The sequence below is a fragment of the Aquarana catesbeiana genome, linkage group LG12, assembly GCF_042186555.1.
Source record: "Aquarana catesbeiana isolate 2022-GZ linkage group LG12, ASM4218655v1, whole genome shotgun sequence".
NCBI classification, from domain to species: domain Eukaryota; kingdom Metazoa; phylum Chordata; class Amphibia; order Anura; family Ranidae; genus Aquarana; species Aquarana catesbeiana.
Window position 1 is genome coordinate 1,462,118 of NC_133335.1, and position 20,259 is coordinate 1,482,376.

At 51.1% G+C, this 20,259-nt stretch overlaps 1 protein-coding gene across 1 annotated transcript in view; it reads right to left on the reverse strand.

The window, feature by feature from the left end:
- Nucleotides 1–19,540, reverse strand: part of ZNF207 (zinc finger protein 207) — a gene marked incomplete at its 5' end in the record, with an annotated part of 36,565 nt that extends 17,025 nt beyond the window's left edge. Inside the window, 4 exon segments of the mRNA XM_073607082.1 lie at nt 422–586; nt 672–810; nt 6,267–6,393; nt 19,426–19,540. Of these exon segments, the coding sequence (XP_073463183.1) occupies nt 422–586; nt 672–810; nt 6,267–6,393; nt 19,426–19,540 (546 nt within the window).
- Nucleotides 19,541–20,259: the final 719 nt, after the last annotated feature.

Sequence of the window (20,259 nt, forward strand, 5' to 3'; positions counted from 1 at the left end):
GAGCACCGGTCAGACCATGGAGGCCGGGCTGAGCCATGGGGGAGGGGGGGGGGGGGTTAATAACCTGGAGGCATGCCTGGAGCACCGGTCAGACCATGGAGGCCGGGCTGAGCCATGGGGGGGGTTAATTACCTGGAGGCATGCCTGGAGCACCGGTCAGACCATGGAGGCCGGGCTGAGCCATGGGGGGGGGGGGGGGGGGTTAATTACCTGGAGGCATGCCTGGAGCACCGGTCAGACCATGGAGGCCGGGCTGAGCCATGGGGGGGGGGGGGGTTAATTACCTGGAGGCATGCCTGGAGCACCGGTCAGACCATGGAGGCCGGGCTGAGCCATGGGGGGGGGTTAATTACCTGGAGGCATGCCTGGAGCACCGGTCAGACCATGGAGGCCGGGCTGAGCCATGGGGGGGGTTAATTACCTGGAGGCATGCCTGGAGCACCGGTCAGACCATGGAGGCCGGGCTGAGCCATGGCCTGCATATAGCCTTGCTGTTGCTGCATCTGTGGAGGAAAGGAGGAGGAAGGGCCGGAGTCGTCATCGTCATCATAATCCGAGTCATCCATCCTCTTCTTCTGTCCATCCACTGTGAAGGAGAAGACAGATCACAATACCGGCCTGACTGAGCGCACTAAGGGGGGGGGGGCAGACCGTACATTCCCAGGACTCACCCTGTGTCTTCTGCTCCAGCATGCGTCTGCGTTCCTCCATGTCCTTCTCCGGAATGCCCTCCATACCATAGATCTCCAGCTCTATGTCTGTGCGCCCCGGGATGGCATTGGGGACGGCGTCTATCGTCTCTTTATGAACCTGAAAGAAGAGAGAATTAAACCGCGGCCATGACAGTACAGACCCCCATAACCTACCTGTATACAGGGGGTGGCCATGACAGTACAGACCCCCATAACCTACCTGTATACAGGGGGTGGCCATGACAGTACAGACCCCCATAACCTACCTGTATACAGGGGGTGGCCATGACAGTACAGACCCCCATAACCTACCTGTATACAGGGGGTGGTCAGGACAGTACAGACCCCCATAACCTACCTGTATACAGGGGGTGGCCATGACAGTACAGACCCCCATAACCTACCTGTATACAGGGGGTGGTCAGGACAGGACAGTACAGACCCCCATAACCTACCTGTATACAGGGGGTGGTCAGGACAGTACAGACCCCCATAACCTACCTGTATACAGGGGGTGGTCAGGACAGTACAGACCCCCATAACCTACCTGTATACAGGGGGTGGTCAGGACAGTACAGACCCCCATAACCTACCTGTATACAGGGGGTGGCCATGACAGTACAGATCCCCATAACCTACCTGTATACAGGGGGTGGTCAGGACAGTACAGACCCCCATAACCTACCTGTATACAGGGGGTGGCCATGACAGTACAGATCCCCATAACCTACCTGTATACAGGGGGTGGTCAGGACAGTACAGACCCCCATAACCTACCTGTATACAGGGGGTGGTCAGGACAGTACAGACCCCCATAACCTACCTGTATACAGGGGGTGGGGAGGATAATACAGAGGTACACCTACCTATATACTGGGGGTGGGGAGGATAATACAGAGGTACACCTACCTATATACAGGGGGTGGGGAGGATAATACAGAGGTACACCTACCTATATACAGGGGGTGGGGTGAGGATAATACAGAGGTACACCTACCTATATACTGGGGGTGGGGAGGATAATACAGAGGTACACCTACCTATATACAGGGGGTGGGGTGAGGATAATACAGAGGTACACCTACCTATATACTGGGGGTGGGGAGGATAATACAGAGGTACACCTACCTATATACTGGGGGTGGGGTGAGGATAATACAGAGGTACACCTACCTATATACTGGGGGTGGGGAGGATAATACAGAGGTACACCTACCTATATACTGGGGGTGGGGTGAGGATAATACAGAGGTACACCTACCTATATACAGGGGGTGGGGAGGATAATACAGAGGTACACCTACCTATATACAGGGGTGGGGTGAGGACAATACAGAGGTACACCTACCTATATACAGGGGTGGGGTGAGGATAATACAGAGGTACACCTACCTATATACTGGGGGTGGGGTGAGGATAATACAGAGGTACACCTACCTATATACAGGGGGTGGGGTGAGGATAATACAGAGGTACACCTACCTATATACAGGGGGTGGGGTGAGGATAATACAGAGGTACACCTACCTATATACTGGGGGTGGGGTGAGGATAATACAGAGGTACACCTACCTATATACTGGGGGTGGGGTGAGGATAATACAGAGGTACACCTACCTATATACAGGGGGTGGGGTGAGGATAATACAGAGGTACACCTACCTATATACAGGGGGTGGGGTGAGGATAATACAGAGGTACACCTACCTATATACAGGGGGTGGGGTGAGGATAATACAGAGGTACACCTACCTATATACAGGGGGTGGGGTGAGGATAATACAGAGGTACACCTACCTATATACAGGGGGTGGTGAGGATAATACAGAGGTACACCTACCTATATACAGGGGGTGGGGAGGATAATACAGAGGTACACCTACCTATATACTGGGGGTGGGGAGGATAATACAGAGGTACACCTACCTATATACAGGGGGTGGGGTGAGGATAATACAGAGGTACACCTACCTATATACTGGGGGTGGGGAGGATAATACAGAGGTACACCTACCTATATACTGGGGGTGGGGAGGATAATACAGAGGTACACCTACCTATATACTGGGGGTGGGGAGGATAATACAGAGGTACACCTACCTATATACTGGGGGTGGGGAGGATAATACAGAGGTACACCTACCTATATACAGGGGGTGGGGTGAGGATAATACAGAGGTACACCTACCTATATACTGGGGGTGGGGAGGATAATACAGAGGTACACCTACCTATATACAGGGGGTGGGGAGGATAATACAGAGGTACACCTACCTATATACAGGGGGTGGGGTGAGGATAATACAGAGGTACACCTACCTATATACTGGGGGTGGGGTGAGGATAATACAGAGGTACACCTACCTATATACAGGGGGTGGGGAGGATAATACAGAGGTACACCTACCTATATACTGGGGGTGGGGTGAGGATAATACAGAGGTACACCTACCTATATACTGGGGGTGGGGTGAGGATAATACAGAGGTACACCTACCTATATACAGGGGGTGGGGTGAGGATAATACAGAGGTACACCTACCTATATACTGGGGGTGGGGTGAGGATAATACAGAGGTACACCTACCTATATACTGGGGGTGGGGTGAGGATAATACAGAGGTACACCTACCTATATACTGGGGGTGGGGTGAGGATAATACAGAGGTACACCTACCTATATACTGGGGGTGGGGTGAGGATAATACAGAGGTACACCTACCTATATACAGGGGGTGGGGAGGATAATACAGAGGTACACCTACCTATATACAGGGGGTGGGGGGAGGATAATACAGAGGTACACCTACCTATATACTGGGGGTGGGGTGAGGATAATACAGAGGTACACCTACCTATATACTGGGGGTGGGGTGAGGATAATACAGAGGTACACCTACCTATATACTGGGGGTGGGGTGAGGATAATACAGAGGTACACCTACCTATATACTGGGGGTGGGGAGGATAATACAGAGGTACACCTACCTATATACTGGGGGTGGGGTGAGGATAATACAGAGGTACACCTACCTATATACTGGGGGTGGGGAGGATAATACAGAGGTACACCTACCTATATACAGGGGGTGGGGAGGATAATACAGAGGTACACCTACCTATATACAGGGGGTGGGGAGGATAATACAGAGGTACACCTACCTATATACTGGGGGTGGGGAGGATAATACAGAGGTACACCTACCTATATACAGGGGTGGGGTGAGGATAATACAGAGGTACACCTACCTATATACAGGGGTGGGGTGAGGATAATACAGAGGTACACCTACCTATATACAGGGGATGGGGTGAGGACAATACAGAGGTACACCTACCTATATACAGGGGGTGGGGTGAGGATAATACAGAGGTACACCTACCTATATACAGGCGGTGGGGTGAGGATAATACAGAGGTACACCTACCTATATACTGGGGGTGGGGAGGATAATACAGAGGTACACCTACCTATATACTGGGGGTGGGGTGAGGATAATACAGAGGTACACCTACCTATATACTGGGGGTGGGGTGAGGATAATACAGAGGTACACCTACCTATATACAGGGGGTGGGGTGAGGATAATACAGAGGTACACCTACCTATATACTGGGGGTGGGGTGAGGATAATACAGAGGTACACCTACCTATATACTGGGGGTGGGGTGAGGACAATACAGAGGTACACCTACCTATATACTGGGGGTGGGGAGGATAATACAGAGGTACACCTACCTATATACAGGGGGTGGGGAGGATAATACAGAGGTACACCTACCTATATACTGGGGGTGGTGAGGATAATACAGAGGTACACCTACCTATATACAGGGGGTGGGGTGAGGATAATACAGAGGTACACCTACCTATATACTGGGGGTGGGGAGGATAATACAGAGGTACACCTACCTATATACTGGGGGTGGGGAGGATAATACAGAGGTACACCTACCTATATACAGGGGTGGGGTGAGGATAATACAGAGGTACACCTACCTATATACAGGGGGTGGGGTGAGGATAATACAGAGGTACACCTACCTATATACAGGCGGTGGGGTGAGGATAATACAGAGGTACACCTACCTATATACTGGGGGTGGGGTGAGGATAATACAGAGGTACACCTACCTATATACTGGGGGTGGGGAGGATAATACAGAGGTACACCTACCTATATACTGGGGGTGGGGAGGATAATACAGAGGTACACCTACCTATATACAGGGGGTGGGGTGAGGATAATACAGAGGTACACCTACCTATATACTGGGGGTGGGGAGGATAATACAGAGGTACACCTACCTATATACAGGGGGTGGGGAGGATAATACAGAGGTACACCTACCTATATACTGGGGGTGGGGAGGATAATACAGAGGTACACCTACCTATATACTGGGGGTGGGGAGGATAATACAGAGGTACACCTACCTATATACTGGGGGTGGGGTGAGGATAATACAGAGGTACACCTACCTATATACAGGGGGTGGGGAGGATAATACAGAGGTACACCTACCTATATACTGGGGGTGGTGAGGATAATACAGAGGTACACCTACCTATATACAGGGGGTGGGGAGGATAATACAGAGGTACACCTACCTATATACTGGGGGTGGGGTGAGGATAATACAGAGGTACACCTACCTATATACAGGGGGTGGGGAGGATAATACAGAGGTACACCTACCTATATACTGGGGGTGGGGAGGATAATACAGAGGTACACCTACCTATATACAGGGGGTGGGGTGAGGATAATACAGAGGTACACCTACCTATATACTGGGGGTGGGGAGGATAATACAGAGGTACACCTACCTATATACTGGGGGTGGGGAGGATAATACAGAGGTACACCTACCTATATACTGGGGGTGGGGAGGATAATACAGAGGTACACCTACCTATATACTGGGGGTGGTGAGGATAATACAGAGGTACACCTACCTATATACAGGGGGTGGGGAGGATAATACAGAGGTACACCTACCTATATACAGGGGTGGGGTGAGGATAATATAGAGGTACACCTACCTATATACAGGGGGTGGGGTGAGGATAATACAGAGGTACACCTACCTATATACTGGGGGTGGGGAGGATAATACAGAGGTACACCTACCTATATACAGGGGGTGGGGAGGATAATACAGAGGTACACCTACCTATATACTGGGGGTGGGGAGGATAATACAGAGGTACACCTACCTATATACAGGGGGTGGGGAGGATAATACAGAGGTACACCTACCTATATACTGGGGGTGGGGAGGATAATACAGAGGTACACCTACCTATATACAGGGGTGGGGTGAGGACAATACAGAGGTACACCTACCTATATACTGGGGGTGGGGTGAGGATAATACAGAGGTACACCTACCTATATACAGGGGGTGGGGTGAGGATAATACAGAGGTACACCTACCTATATACTGGGGGTGGGGTGAGGATAATACAGAGGTACACCTACCTATATACTGGGGGTGGGGAGGATAATACAGAGGTACACCTACCTATATACAGGGGGTGGGGTGAGGATAATACAGAGGTACACCTACCTGCATACAGTGGATGGCCAGGCCCGGCCCGGTGTACAGCTTCTTATGACAGATGTGACATTTGAAATGTTTGGCCTTCTGATGTTGGATGAGGATCTTCTCGTCATCAAAGTCTCTGTTACAATACCTGGGGGAGAGTTAAGGAGGAACTCCGCACAGCGACTGCAACACCCTTCTACATATCAGAGCACAGACTGCAGAGGGACTAATCTATGGATGACAACGGGGATCCCCCCAAACTAATCCGTGAACGGGGAGCAGGACCCCCCCCCCCCCCACCACTTCACCTAAATACATCTAGAAACCACCAAATTAGGAGCACCTATTTATTCCAAAAATACGGGCTAGAGGCAACTGACATGTAACACGGAGCCCACATCTACAGAGGACACAAGTTCTGAAAACCCGACCCCAATGGACGGGAGACCCAAAACCCCCCGACCCCAATGGACGGGAGACCCAAAACCCCCCGACCCCAATGGACGGGAGACCCAAACCCCCCCGACCCCAATGGACGGGAGACCCAAACCCCCCCGACCCCAATGGACGGGAGACCCAAAACCCCCCCGACCCCAATGGACGGGAGACCCAAAACCCCCCCGACCCCAATGGACGGGAGACCCAAAACCCCCCCGACCCCAATGGACGAGAGACCCAAACCCCCCCGACCCCAATGGACGAGAGACCCAAACCCCCCCGACCCCAATGGACGGGAGACCCAAACCCCCCCGACCCCAATGGACGGGAGACCCGAAACCCCCCGACCCCAATGGACGGGAGACCCGAAACCCCCTGACCCCAATGGACGGGAGACCCGAAACCCCCCCGACCTCAATGGACGGGAGACCCAAACCCCCCCGACCCCAATGGACGGGAGACCCAAACCCCCCCGACCCCAATGGACGGGAGACCCAAACCCCCCCGACCCCAATGGACGGGAGACCCAAACCCCCCCGACCCCAATGGACGGGAGACCCAAACCCCCCCGACCCCAATGGACGGGAGACCCAAACCCCCCCGACCCCAATGGACGGGAGACCCAAAACCCCCCCGACCCCAATGGACGGGAGACCCAAACCCCCCCGACCCCAATGGACGGGAGACCCAAAACCCCCCCGACCCCAATGGACGGGAGACCCAAACCCCCCCAACCCCAATGGACGGGAGACCCAAACCCCCCCGACCCCAATGGACGGGAGACCCAAAACCCCCCGACCCCAATGGATTGTGAATGAAAAGGTGACACCATGGGGGATGGTAAGGGTTGGTATTCTGGCAGCCTCTGGGGCCCCGGAGATAATGCACCCGCAGACAGGAAGTGACTCAAGAACCGGAGATGACGTTGTCAGGTACTGGTGGAAGAGCCCAGAGGAGAATACACTAGTGAGGGCACCGATGGAAGCTGCTCCAAAAGCTGCTGGAAGCCACAGGAGGAAGACAAAGGGGAAGCAGCTGTTTTATTCCTATGACCAGGAACTACATGCTCCAAGGTATACCCCTTCACATGATACAGGCCTGCAAACCAGAAGTTTATATGGGAGGGGGAGGAGTCACCCATAATTACCACCCCCTGAAAACATTAACACATTATGTGACTCCTAAGAAGCACAAAGATCATACATTGAAAAGCAATCTCACTACAAAATGTTCTAAGTGATCTACTGAGATCTACTAAAGTCTTAGACTCCGACCCGACCATAGAAAACAAGTAGAACTTATATAGTATGTATAAAGATATATTACTGATCGATGGAATTCTCATCTAGCATATTAAAGTCATTGTAAAGGTTCTGCTACAAAGTGTGTTACATTCCCTGCAATATACACAGATCAGGGGGGGGCCCCAGAGGGGACCCTGAGGGGGCGCCTTTTTCTGACGTTTGTTGTTTCCATGCAACAATCTGTATTTTTAGCTAGAAAAGGACTTTGAACCCCCGAGAATTTATATCATTATTTTCTTATTATTTTCTTTGTTTTTTAAACATCCATGTCACACTTACCTCCAATGTGCAGCTCATTTTGCACCGACCCTCCTCTTCCGGGGTCCCTCGGCGTTTCACGCGGCTCCTCCCCACATCTGATAACCCCCCCCCTAGGATAAGCGCTCTCCAGGGGGATTACCTTGTGGGTGCGCTCTGGAGTCCATCATTCGGCATCCATAGAGTCCAAATGCAGGACTCACGCCCCCCCCCCCCCCCCCCCTCATTGGATTTGATTGACAGCAGCGGGAGCCAATGGCTGCACTGTTATCAATCCATCCAATCAAGAGCTGGGACAACAGAGGGAGAGCGCGGCACCGCTAACAGAATTCCAAGGCTCGGAGGGGGGGGGGGGGGGGTTTTACTGCCGGGTGTTTTTTCACCCTAGTGCATTGGATGCACGAGGGGTTACAACCCCTATAATAAAACATTTATAAAATGAGGAAAAGACCCCCTAAGACTCGGGACAAGACCTCACCTCCACATTCATGGGGGGGGGGGGATGATACTTTGATCGCTACACAAGTCACACTAATTAAATGTTAATAAAAATTCTCTTCTTTTCAATCTGCAGCCGCTCTCATGTTCTGTAAAATACAAAGACACAGAACCCCGCCCCCCACCATATGTCATCTCCTACTTGTGTGATTGGCTGATTTTCCCAGAAGTCTGCATTCAGATACAAGCCAGATCTTGGGCATCCTCTGTAACACAAATCTCATGTAAAGGGATGCAGACCCTGCCACTCACTAGATCCCTGCAGGTGCAGCAGGTGACAATTATAAAGTCACTCCCATTGGAATCACTGAGCACACGGACACAGAGAAACGAACAGATATTTCTTCCGGATAACAAAAGGGAGGAATCTGCTACAAAGTGTGTTACATTCCCTGCAATATACACAGATCAGGGGGGGGGCCCCAGAGGGGACCCTGAGGGGCGCGCCTTTTTCTGACATTTGTTGTTTCCATGCAACAATCCGTATTTTTAGCTAGAAAAGGACTTTGAACCCCCGAGAATTTATATCATTATTTTCTTTAGCAGAGACCCGGAAGCAGCGATTCTCAACCTCAGTCCTCAAGTACCCCCAACAGGCCAGGTTTTCGGGTTTTCCATTACTTTGCACAGCTGCTTTCAATGACATGGTATAAGAGCTATTTAATCTAAGGGAAGTTCCCAAACCCTGGCCCGTAGGGGGTACTTGAGGTCGAGAACCACTTAACTAGAGAATAAAATGGCGGGTGTTGCAAGTTGTCAGTTCCACTGATTTTTTTTTTTTTTCCCCCCCCAAATCCTGTAGCTGCTGACTTTTAAAATATGGACACTTCCCTGTCCAGGGCGCCGGAGATGACGGCACCCGAAGCCGATCTCTTCCTTGCAGCTTCACTTCCTGGTTCCCTACTGCGCATGCACGACTCTCGCTGTGCGATCCCACTGGTGACCTCTGTCTCCCAGAAGATAGTGTGTGTGTGTGTGTGGGGGGGTGTGACGTAGATACCCTGGGGTGGCTCGGGTATCTATGCCCGGAAGTGGGAGCAAAATACGTGTATTAGACAGGTGCCAAATGTGACATCGGAGGGGGGAGGAACCGGAAAGTGGAAGTTCCATTTTTGGGCGGAACTTCACTTTAATGACTTAAAACAAAACATAATATATAACCCCTTTTTCAGTTAACCCCCCGCTAACGGCCGTAAAAGGGTTAAAAGTGCCGGTAAAGTTCCGCTGCCCATTGATTTGAATGGACAGGGGTGTACACACACACACACCACTCCCTCAGCGCCTCAAAGATGCGGCTTGCAGGAGGTTTTTTTTAGCGTCCTGCCAGCGTAGCGCCCCCCAGTGGGAAAACCTTCGGGCTCTCACACTGGAGGGACAGGAGAGGCTCCTTACAGGCCCTATTTTTAGTGATATAGATCGCTTATAAAGCAATTCAGTGTGAACGTCGTCTGATTGTCATCATAAGAAATGTAAACTTTCCTTGTAATAGGATGAGGGTTATGACAGGTCCTCATTATGGAGAGTTCTGGGGCCCAACGAGACCCCAAATGTCTCCTCTACCCTTAAAAGCAAAAAATAAATAAATCTTCTGCTTTAAGGGTAACACCCCCAAAAAAACTAAACAAAACAGGTTCACATGTCCTGAGAACTGGAGGGGACATGGTCCTCCAAGGGCATAGAGAGGAGTGGCGGCCATCTTGCTCATCTCTATGGGAACACACTGGTGAAGTTGGATGGTTCCCAGGCTCAATCGGTAATGAAAGCCTGGGAACCACCATGAAGCGGGGGGGGGGGGCAGCTCTCCCGCCGTTTCTAAAAGTGATTCTGCTGCGAATCCGCTGCAGGGACCACTTCTGAGAAAACCGGCCCCCTAAGGAAAAGGAAAATAGTGGGCTTATGGCATCCAGCTGCAGCCATTACACCGGAATAGAACATCAAAGTCATGATGGAAATCGTGGTCCTCCGCTCCTACTAACAGGCCAGGTTTTCTGTATTACCTTGGGGGAGATGCAGACTAGAATATGGAAATCACTGAGCAGGACATGAGATCACCCGAGGTGTATTTCTTGCAATCCTGGCCTGTTAGTGGGCAGACGGTCGGTGAATGGTTCTGTGTATGGGGTAAATGTTCTATTACCAGTACAAGTCTTATCAGCCTGCAGTGTCCCCCCACCCCCACCTTAGTGTACATACAAGACCCCCTACACAAGTCACAGGGGCAGCACAGGACATATGCCAGGGCTCCATAAATCCCAGGTGCCAATGTGACTAGAAGTTGTGTCCTGGAGCCGGTGTCAGCGATTGGTGCCTCAGTCACTACATGGGCTGGGGGGCGGGTCTTGGCCAGGAAGGTGGTGCGAGCCTTGTAGGCCCTCTGGACACAACCATTGCTCGCCATCATGGTCTGAAAGTGATTAGGAGCGGCGATGGAGCAGGAAAAGAGCGGCGATGGAGCAGGAAAAGAGCGGCGATGGAGCAGGAAAAGAGCGGCGATGGAGCAGGAAAAGAGCGGCGATGGAGCAGGAAAAGAGCGGCGATGGAGCAGGAAAAGAGCGGCGATGGAGCAGGAAAAGAGCGGCGATGGAGCAGGAAAAGAGCGGCGATGGAGCAGGAAAAGAGCGGCGATGGAGCAGGAAAAGAGCGGCGATGGAGCAGGAAAAGAGCGGCGATGGAGCAGGAAAAGAGCGGCGATGGAGCAGGAAAAGAGCGGCGATGGAGCAGGAAAAGAGCGGCGATGGAGCAGGAAAAGAGCGGCGATGGAGCAGGAAAAGAGCGGCGATGGAGCAGGAAAAGAGCGGCGATGGAGCAGGAAAAGAGCGGCGATGGAGCAGGAAAAGAGCGGCGATGGAGCAGGAAAAGAGCGGCGATGGAGCAGGAAAAGAGCGGCGATGGAGCAGGAAAAGAGCGGCGATGGAGCAGGAAAAGAGCGGCGATGGAGCAGGAAAAGAGCGGCGATGGAGCAGGAAAAGAGCGGCGATGGAGCAGGAAAAGAGCGGCGATGGAGCAGGAAAAGAGCGGCGATGGAGCAGGAAAAGAGCGGCGATGGAGCAGGAAAAGAGCGGCGATGGAGCAGGAAAAGAGCGGCGATGGAGCAGGAAAAGAGCGGCGATGGAGCAGGAAAAGAGCAGCGCGGCGATGGAGCAGGAAAAGAGCAGCGCGGCGATGGAGCAGGAAAAGAGCAGCGCGGCGATGGAGCAGGAAAAGAGCGGCGATGAAGCAGGAAAAGAGCGGCGATGAAGCAGGAAAAGAGCAGCGCGGCGATGGAGCAGGAAAAGAGCAGCGCGGCGATGGAGCAGGAAAAGAGCGGCGCGGCGATGGAGCAGGAAAAGAGCGGCGATGAAGCAGGAAAAGAGCAGCGCGGCGATGGAGCAGGAAAAGAGCAGCGCGGCGATGGAGCAGGAAAAGAGCGGCGATGAAGCAGGAAAAGAGCAGCGCGGCGATGGAGCAGGAAAAGAGCAGCGCGGCGATGGAGCAGGAAAAGAGCGGCGATGAAGCAGGAAAAGAGCGGCGCGGCGATGGAGCAGGAAAAGAGCGGCGATGAAGCAGGAAAAGAGCGGCGCGGCGATGGAGCAGGAAAAGAGCGGCGATGAAGCAGGAAAAGAGCAGCGCGGCGATGGAGCAGGAAAAGAGCAGCGCGGCGATGGAGCAGGAAAAGAGCGGCGATGAAGCAGGAAAAGAGCAGCGCGGCGATGGAGCAGGAAAAGAGCGGCGATGAAGCAGGAAAAGAGCGGCGCGGCGATGGAGCAGGAAAAGAGCGGCGATGAAGCAGGAAAAGAGCGGCGCGGCGATGGAGCAGGAAAAGAGCAGCGCGACGATGGAGCAGGAAAAGAGCAGCGATGGAGCAGGAAAAGAGCAGCGCGGTGTCCTCTGACAGCAGGAAGAGTGAGCAGCCAGCATGCTGCATGTTGAGTGACATTCGGGGATCTCTGGTGGTCCGTCATTCCTGCTGGTATTGATTGAGCTCAGCTGAAGGAAGCAGCAGCTCAGGGATGTGGCACCAGAGCGCCCCTCTAGTGGTATAGCATGGACGGAGGTTGGCCACAGAAGGCGGAGGGAAGGAGAGCGGGTGCTGGGAGTGGAGCCGCTGTCCATACCACCAAATTGGAGCCCGGGAGGTGGAGCTCCGATCTCCTGGAGAAAGGTGTGAGCCCAGAATGCTCCTCACTGCAGGGGGCACCAACATGGTGGATCCAAGGCCACACCCGAGTGTTATACACGGCACAAGGAAACTGGGGCACCAGTTCTGTACACCGGGTATAACCAATAATAAAAGGGCAGCCCGAGGCTCATCCAATACACACTACCAGTTTTTATCTTCAATCCCGCAGGCTGAGTGAAAAATAAAATGGAGCGCTCTGTACTAACTATCCAATGTTAGTACAGTGATCTCCCTACAGAGTTATAGGGGGCTGACCCCCCCCCATCCTCCCGGAAGCACAGTTGTTGGTAATGCCCCTTGGACAGAAGCCTGATGTTCAGCTGGCTACATAAGAGAAGGATTTTGTCGTTGAAAATAAAGCTTGTTTGTTTAAAAAAAAAAAAAATCAGTCTCCTAACTTTAGCTGTGTCCTAGATTCATCATCTCTGCTCTATACTCTATATTCTATATTCTACCGCACTAATATATATATATATTCTACCGCACTAATATATATATATATATATATATATCCTACCGCACTAATATATATATATATCCTACCGCACTAATATATATATATATCCTACCGCACTAATATATCTATCTATATCCTACCGCACTAATATATATATCTATATCCTACCGCACTAATATATATATATCTATCCTACCGCACTAATATATATCTATCCTACCGCACTAATATATATATATCCTACCGCACTAATATATATCTATCCTACCGCACTAATATATATCTATCCTACTGCACTAATATATATATATATCTATCCTACCGCACTAATATATATATATCTATCCTACCGCACTAATATATATATATCTATATCCTACCGCACTAATATATATCTATCCTACCGCACTAATATATATATATATCCTACCGCACTAATATATATATATATCCTACCGCACTAATATATATATATCTATCCTACCGCACTAATATATATATATCCTACCGCACTAATATATATATATCCTACCGCACTAATATATATATATCCTACCGCACTAATATATCTATATCCTACCGCACTAATATATATATCTATCCTACCGCACTAATATATATATATCCTACTGCACTAATATATATATATCTATCCTACCGCACTAATATATATATATATCTATCCTACCACACTAATATATATATATCTATCCTACTGCACTAATATATATATATATATCTATCCTACCACACTAATATATATATATATATAAATCCTACCGCACTAATATATATATATATCCTACCGCACTAATATATATATATATCCTACCGCACTAATATATATATATCTATCCTACCGCACTAATATATATATCTATCCTACCGCACTAATATATATCTATCCTACCGCACTAATATATATATATATATCCTACCGCACTAATATATATATATCCTACCGCACTAATATATATATCTATCCTACCGCACTAATATATATATATATATCCTACCGCACTAATATATATATATCCTACCGCACTAATATATATATCTATCCTACCGCACTAATATATATATAGATCTATCCTACCGCACTAATATATATATATCTATCCTACTGCACTAATATATATATAGATCTATCCTACCGCACTAATATATATATAGATCTATCCTACCGCACTAATATATATATATCTATCCTACTGCACTAATATATATATATATCTATCCTACCGCACTAATATATATATATCTATCCTACTGCACTAATATATATATATCCTACTGCACTAATATATATATATCTATCCTACCGCACTAATATATATATATCTATCCTACCGCACTAATATATATATATCTATCCTACTGCACTAATATATATATATCTATCCTACTGCACTAATATATATATAGATCTATCCTACCGCACTAATATATATATAGATCTATCCTACCGCACTAATATATATATATCTATCCTACTGCACTAATATATATATATATCTATCCTACCGCACTAATATATATATATCTATCCTACTGCACTAATATATATATATCCTACTGCACTAATATATATATATCTATCCTACCGCACTAATATATATATATCTATCCTACCGCACTAATATATATATATCTATCCTACCGCACTAATATATATATATCTATCCTACCGCACTAATATATATATATCTATCCTACCGCACTAATATATATATATCTATCCTACTGCACTAATATATATATATCTATCCTACTGCACTAATATATATATATATCTATCCTACTGCACTAATATATATATATCCTACTGCACTAATATATATATATCTATCCTACCGCACTAATATATATATATCTATCCTACCGCACTAATATATATATATATCTATCCTACCACACTAATATATATATATCTATCCTACCGCACTAATATATATATATATATCTATCCTACCACACTAATATATATATATATAAATCCTACCGCACTAATATATATATATATCTATCCTACCGCACTAATATATATATATATCCTACCGCACTAATATATATATATCTATCCTACCGCACTAATATATATATATATATCCTACCGCACTAATATATATCTATCCTACCGCACTAATATATATATATATATCCTACCGCACTAATATATATCTATATCCTACCGCACTAATATATATATCTATCCTACCGCACTAATATATATATATCCTACCGCACTAATATATATATCTATCCTACCGCACTAATATATATATAGATCTATCCTACCGCACTAATATATATATATATCCTACCGCACTAATATATATATATCTATCCTACCGCACTAATATATATATATTTATCTCCTACCATACTCCCTTTGTCCCCGCCTACTGTACTCTATATCATACTATATATATCCTATTACTATTACATATACAGACGGTCCTCGAGTTACAAACGGAAGGAGACAACAGGAAGTGAGATGAAATCTACCCCTAGGAAGGGAAATTCTCTCCTGTAAGAGTTAATATGGGAAAACAAGTTCTCCTTTCCACTGATGCTTTCCAATCCTTGTTCCACAAAAAAACCCAAATTTTCAAAAAACATTTTTCATTGGGACAAAAAAGTGAGGTGAAATCTTCTGAAGAGGAGGAAAGACAGCAAAACAAATGTCACAGGGGTGATAACCCTTCCCTATGTTTTCCAAAAAGCTTAGAAAAGATTTTTTGGCTGGAGCTAAACACGTTAAAAATGTTCAAAATGACAAACAGATTCTACTTAACAACAAACCTACAGTCCCTGTCTTGTCTGTAACCCGGGGATCCCCTGTATATCCTACTACAATACTATATCTTACTACAAACATGACAAAACACGGGGAGGGGGGGGGAAGACAAAACACGGGGAGGGGGGGGGAAGACAAAACACGGGGAGGGGGGGGGAAGACAAAACACGGGGAGGGGGGGGGAAGACAAAACACGGGGAGGGGGGGGGAAGACAAAACACGGGGAGGGGGGGGGGAGACAAAACACGGGGAGGGGGGGGGAAGACAAAACACGGGGAGGGGGGGGGGAAGACAAAACACGGGGAGGGGGGGGGGAAGACAAAACACGGGGAGGGGGGGGGGAAGACAAAACACGGGGAGGGGGGGGGGAAGACAAAACACGGGGAGGGGGGGGGGAGACAAAACACGGGGAGGGGGGGGGGAGACAAAACACGGGGAGGGGGGGGGGAGACAAAACACGGGGAGGGGGGGGGGAAGACAAAACACGGGGAGGGGGGGGGGGAAGACAAAACACGGGGAGGGGGGGGGGGAGACAAAACACGGGGGGGGGGGGGGAGACAAAACACGGGGGGGGGGGGGGGAGACAAAACACGGGGAGGGGGGGAAGACAAAACACGGGGAGGGGGGGGGAAGACAAAACACGGGGAGGGGGGGGGGGAGACAAAACACGGGGAGGGGGGGGAAGACAAAACACGGGGAGGGGGGGGGAAGACAAAACACGGGGAGGGGGGGGGAAGACAAAACACGGGGAGGGGGGGGGGAGACAAAACACGGGGAGGGGGGGGAAGACAAAACACGGGGAGGGGGGGGAAGACAAAACACGGGGAGGGGGGGGAAGACAAAACACGGGGAGGGGGGGGGAAGACAAAACACGGGGAGGGGGGGGGAGACAAAACACGGGGAGGGGGGGGGAGACAAAACACGGGGAGGGGGGAGAAGACAAAACACGGGGAGGGGGGAGAAGACAAAACACGGGGAGGGGGGAGAAGACAAAACACGGGGAGGGGGGAGAAGACAAAACACGGGGAGGGGGGAGAAGACAAAACACGGGGAGGGGGGAGAAGACAAAACACGGGGAGGGGGGAGAAGACAAAACACGGGGAGGGGGGAGAAGACAAAACACGGGGAGGGGGGAGAAGACAAAACACGGGGAGGGGGGAGAAGACAAAACACGGGGAGGGGGGAGAAGACAAAACACGGGGAGGGGGGAGAAGACAAAACACGGGGAGGGGGAGAAGACAAAACACGGGGAGGGGGGGGGGATTCAAAACACGGGGAGGGGGGGGGGATTCAAAACACGGGGAGGGGGGGGGAAGACAAAACACGGGGAGGGGGGAGAAGACAAAACACGGGGGGGGGGGGGATTCAAAACACGGGGAGGGGGGAAGACAAAACACGGGGAGGGGGGGAAGACAAAACACGGGGAGGGGGGGGAAGACAAAACACGGGGAGGGGGGAAGACAAAAACACGGGGAGGGGGGGGAGACAAAACACGGGGAGGGGGGGGGGAGACAAAACACGGGGAGGGGGGGGGGGAGACAAAACACGGGGACGGGGAAGACAAAACACGGGGAGGGGGGAAGACAAAACACGGGGGGGGGGGGGAAGACAAAACACGGGGAGGGGGGGAAGACAAAACACGGGGAGGGGGGAAGACAAAACACGGGGAGGGGGGGAAGACAAAACACGGGGAGGGGGGGAAGACAAAACACGGGGAGGGGGGGGAAGACAAAAAAACGGGGACGGGGGGAGACAAAACACGGGGAGGGGGGGGGGGAGACGACAAAACACGGGGACGGGGGAGGAGACAAAACACGGGGACGGGGGAGGAGACAAAACACGGGGACGGGGGAGGAGACAAAACACGGGGACGGGGGAGGAGACAAAACACGGGGACGGGGGGAGGAGACAAAACACGGGGACGGGGGGGGGAGACAAAACACGGGGACGGGGGGGGGGGGAGACAAAACACGGGGACGGGGGGGGGAGACAAAACACGGGGACGGGGGGGGGAGACAAAACACGGGGACGGGGGGGGGAGACAAAACACGGGGACGGGGGGGGGAGACAAAACACGGGGAGGGGGGGGGGGGGAGACAAAACACGGGGACGGGGGGAAGACAAAACACGGGGAGGGGGGGAAGACAAAAAAACGGGGACGGGGGGAGACAAAACACGGGGAGGGGGGGGGGGGAGACGACAAAACACGGGACGGGGAGGAGACAAAACACGGGGACGGGGGAGGAGACAAAACACGGGGACGGGGAGGAGACAAAACACGGGGACGGGGAGGAGACAAAACACGGGGACGGGGGGGGGGAGACAAAACACGGGGACGGGGGGGGGGAGACAAAACACGGGGACGGGGGGGGGGGGAGACAAAACACGGGGACGGGGGGGGGGGAGACAAAACACGGGGACGGGGGGGGGGGAGACAAAACACGGGGACGGGGGGGGGGGAGACAAAACACGGGGACGGGGGGGGGGGGGAGACAAAACACGGGGACGGGGGGGGGGGGGGGGGACAAAACACGGGGACGGGGGGGGGGGGGGAGACAAAACACGGGGACGGGGGGGGGGGGGGGGAGACAAAACACGGGGACGGGGGGGGAGACAAAACACGGGGACGGGGGGGGGGAGACAAAACACGGGGAGGGGGGGGGGGGGAGACAAAACACGGGGACGGGGGGGGGGGGAGACAAAACACGGGGACGGGGGGGGGGAGACAAAACACGGGGACGGGGGGGGGGGGGAGACAAAACACGGGGACGGGGGGGGGAGACAAAACACGGGGACGGGGGCGGGGGGGAGACAAAACACGGGGACGGGGGGGGGGGAGACAAAACACGGGGACGGGGGGGGGGGGAGACAAAACACGGGGACGGGGGGGGGGAGACAAAACACGGGGACGGGGGGAGAAAGCTTATTGGCTGTAAAAAAAAAAATCACGTGACACCAAAGAGGAGATGTAATAATGTCCTCCTCCCCTCCCCCCACATAATAATCACCATGAGATCTCCACCACCAGGGGGCGCCACAAGACAAGGAGGAGGAGGAGGCCTCACTATACAGGAGACATCACCACCACCTCCTCCATCATCTCCTCCTCACCACATCTCCTCCTCCTCCTCATCATCTCCGGACTACACGGAGGACAATGAGGGGGGATTGTGAGACATCATCCCCTCCCCCACCACCTCACCTCCCCGCCATATTGTATGAGGAGATCTCCCCTCCCCCCAATATATATATATACACAAGGATACCAACACCACGGCTTCAGCTGCTTCTTCTTCTTCCGTCCCATTCTCCTCTCCTCACCGAATACCGAACACCGCGCTACACCGACACTCACCACACACAACAAGATGGCGGCCGTCCGTCCTCCTCACCTCCTCCTAATATCACTTCATCACCGCCCCGCCCCTCCCACATCACCGCTCCGCCCCTCCCACATCACCGCCCCGCCCCTCCCACATCACCGCCCCGCCCAGCCCCTCCCACATCACCGCCCCTTCTCTTTCTTCATCTCCGCTACTCCGCCCATCTCACATCACCGCCACTCCCCTCCCACATCACCGCCCCTCCCACCCCACCTCACCGCGCTACCAGGCGGGAGAATTCCTACCACGCCCATCTAACGCACCATGGCCGCCATTTTTACTGCTGGCAAAATTCTCACTGTAGCCTTACTGTAGAGGAGAGCGGGGTGTTAAAAGATGACGGCGACAAACGTCACTCACGTTACACATTCTGACGGGTCGCCAAATATGACGATGTTTTATCAGAGTAGGTGACCCATCAGATATTGTAACGGAAGTTCCGTCGCCGCCATCTTGCTACACCCCGCACTTCACAGAAAAGTTACAGTGAGAAGGGGGTGTAACGACATATTCGGCGACCCATCGCAGTTTGCTACGGAAGTGACGTTCCGTCGCCGCCATCTTGCTACACCCCACACTCGTCCACAGTCAGGATACACTAAGAAGGGGGAAAGCGGACATCTTGCTACACCCACCGGAGTTTTGCATTTTACACGTATTTATATCAGTGAAATCAGTTCATATAGTGAAAGACAAGACTTAGAACTCCGTCTGACT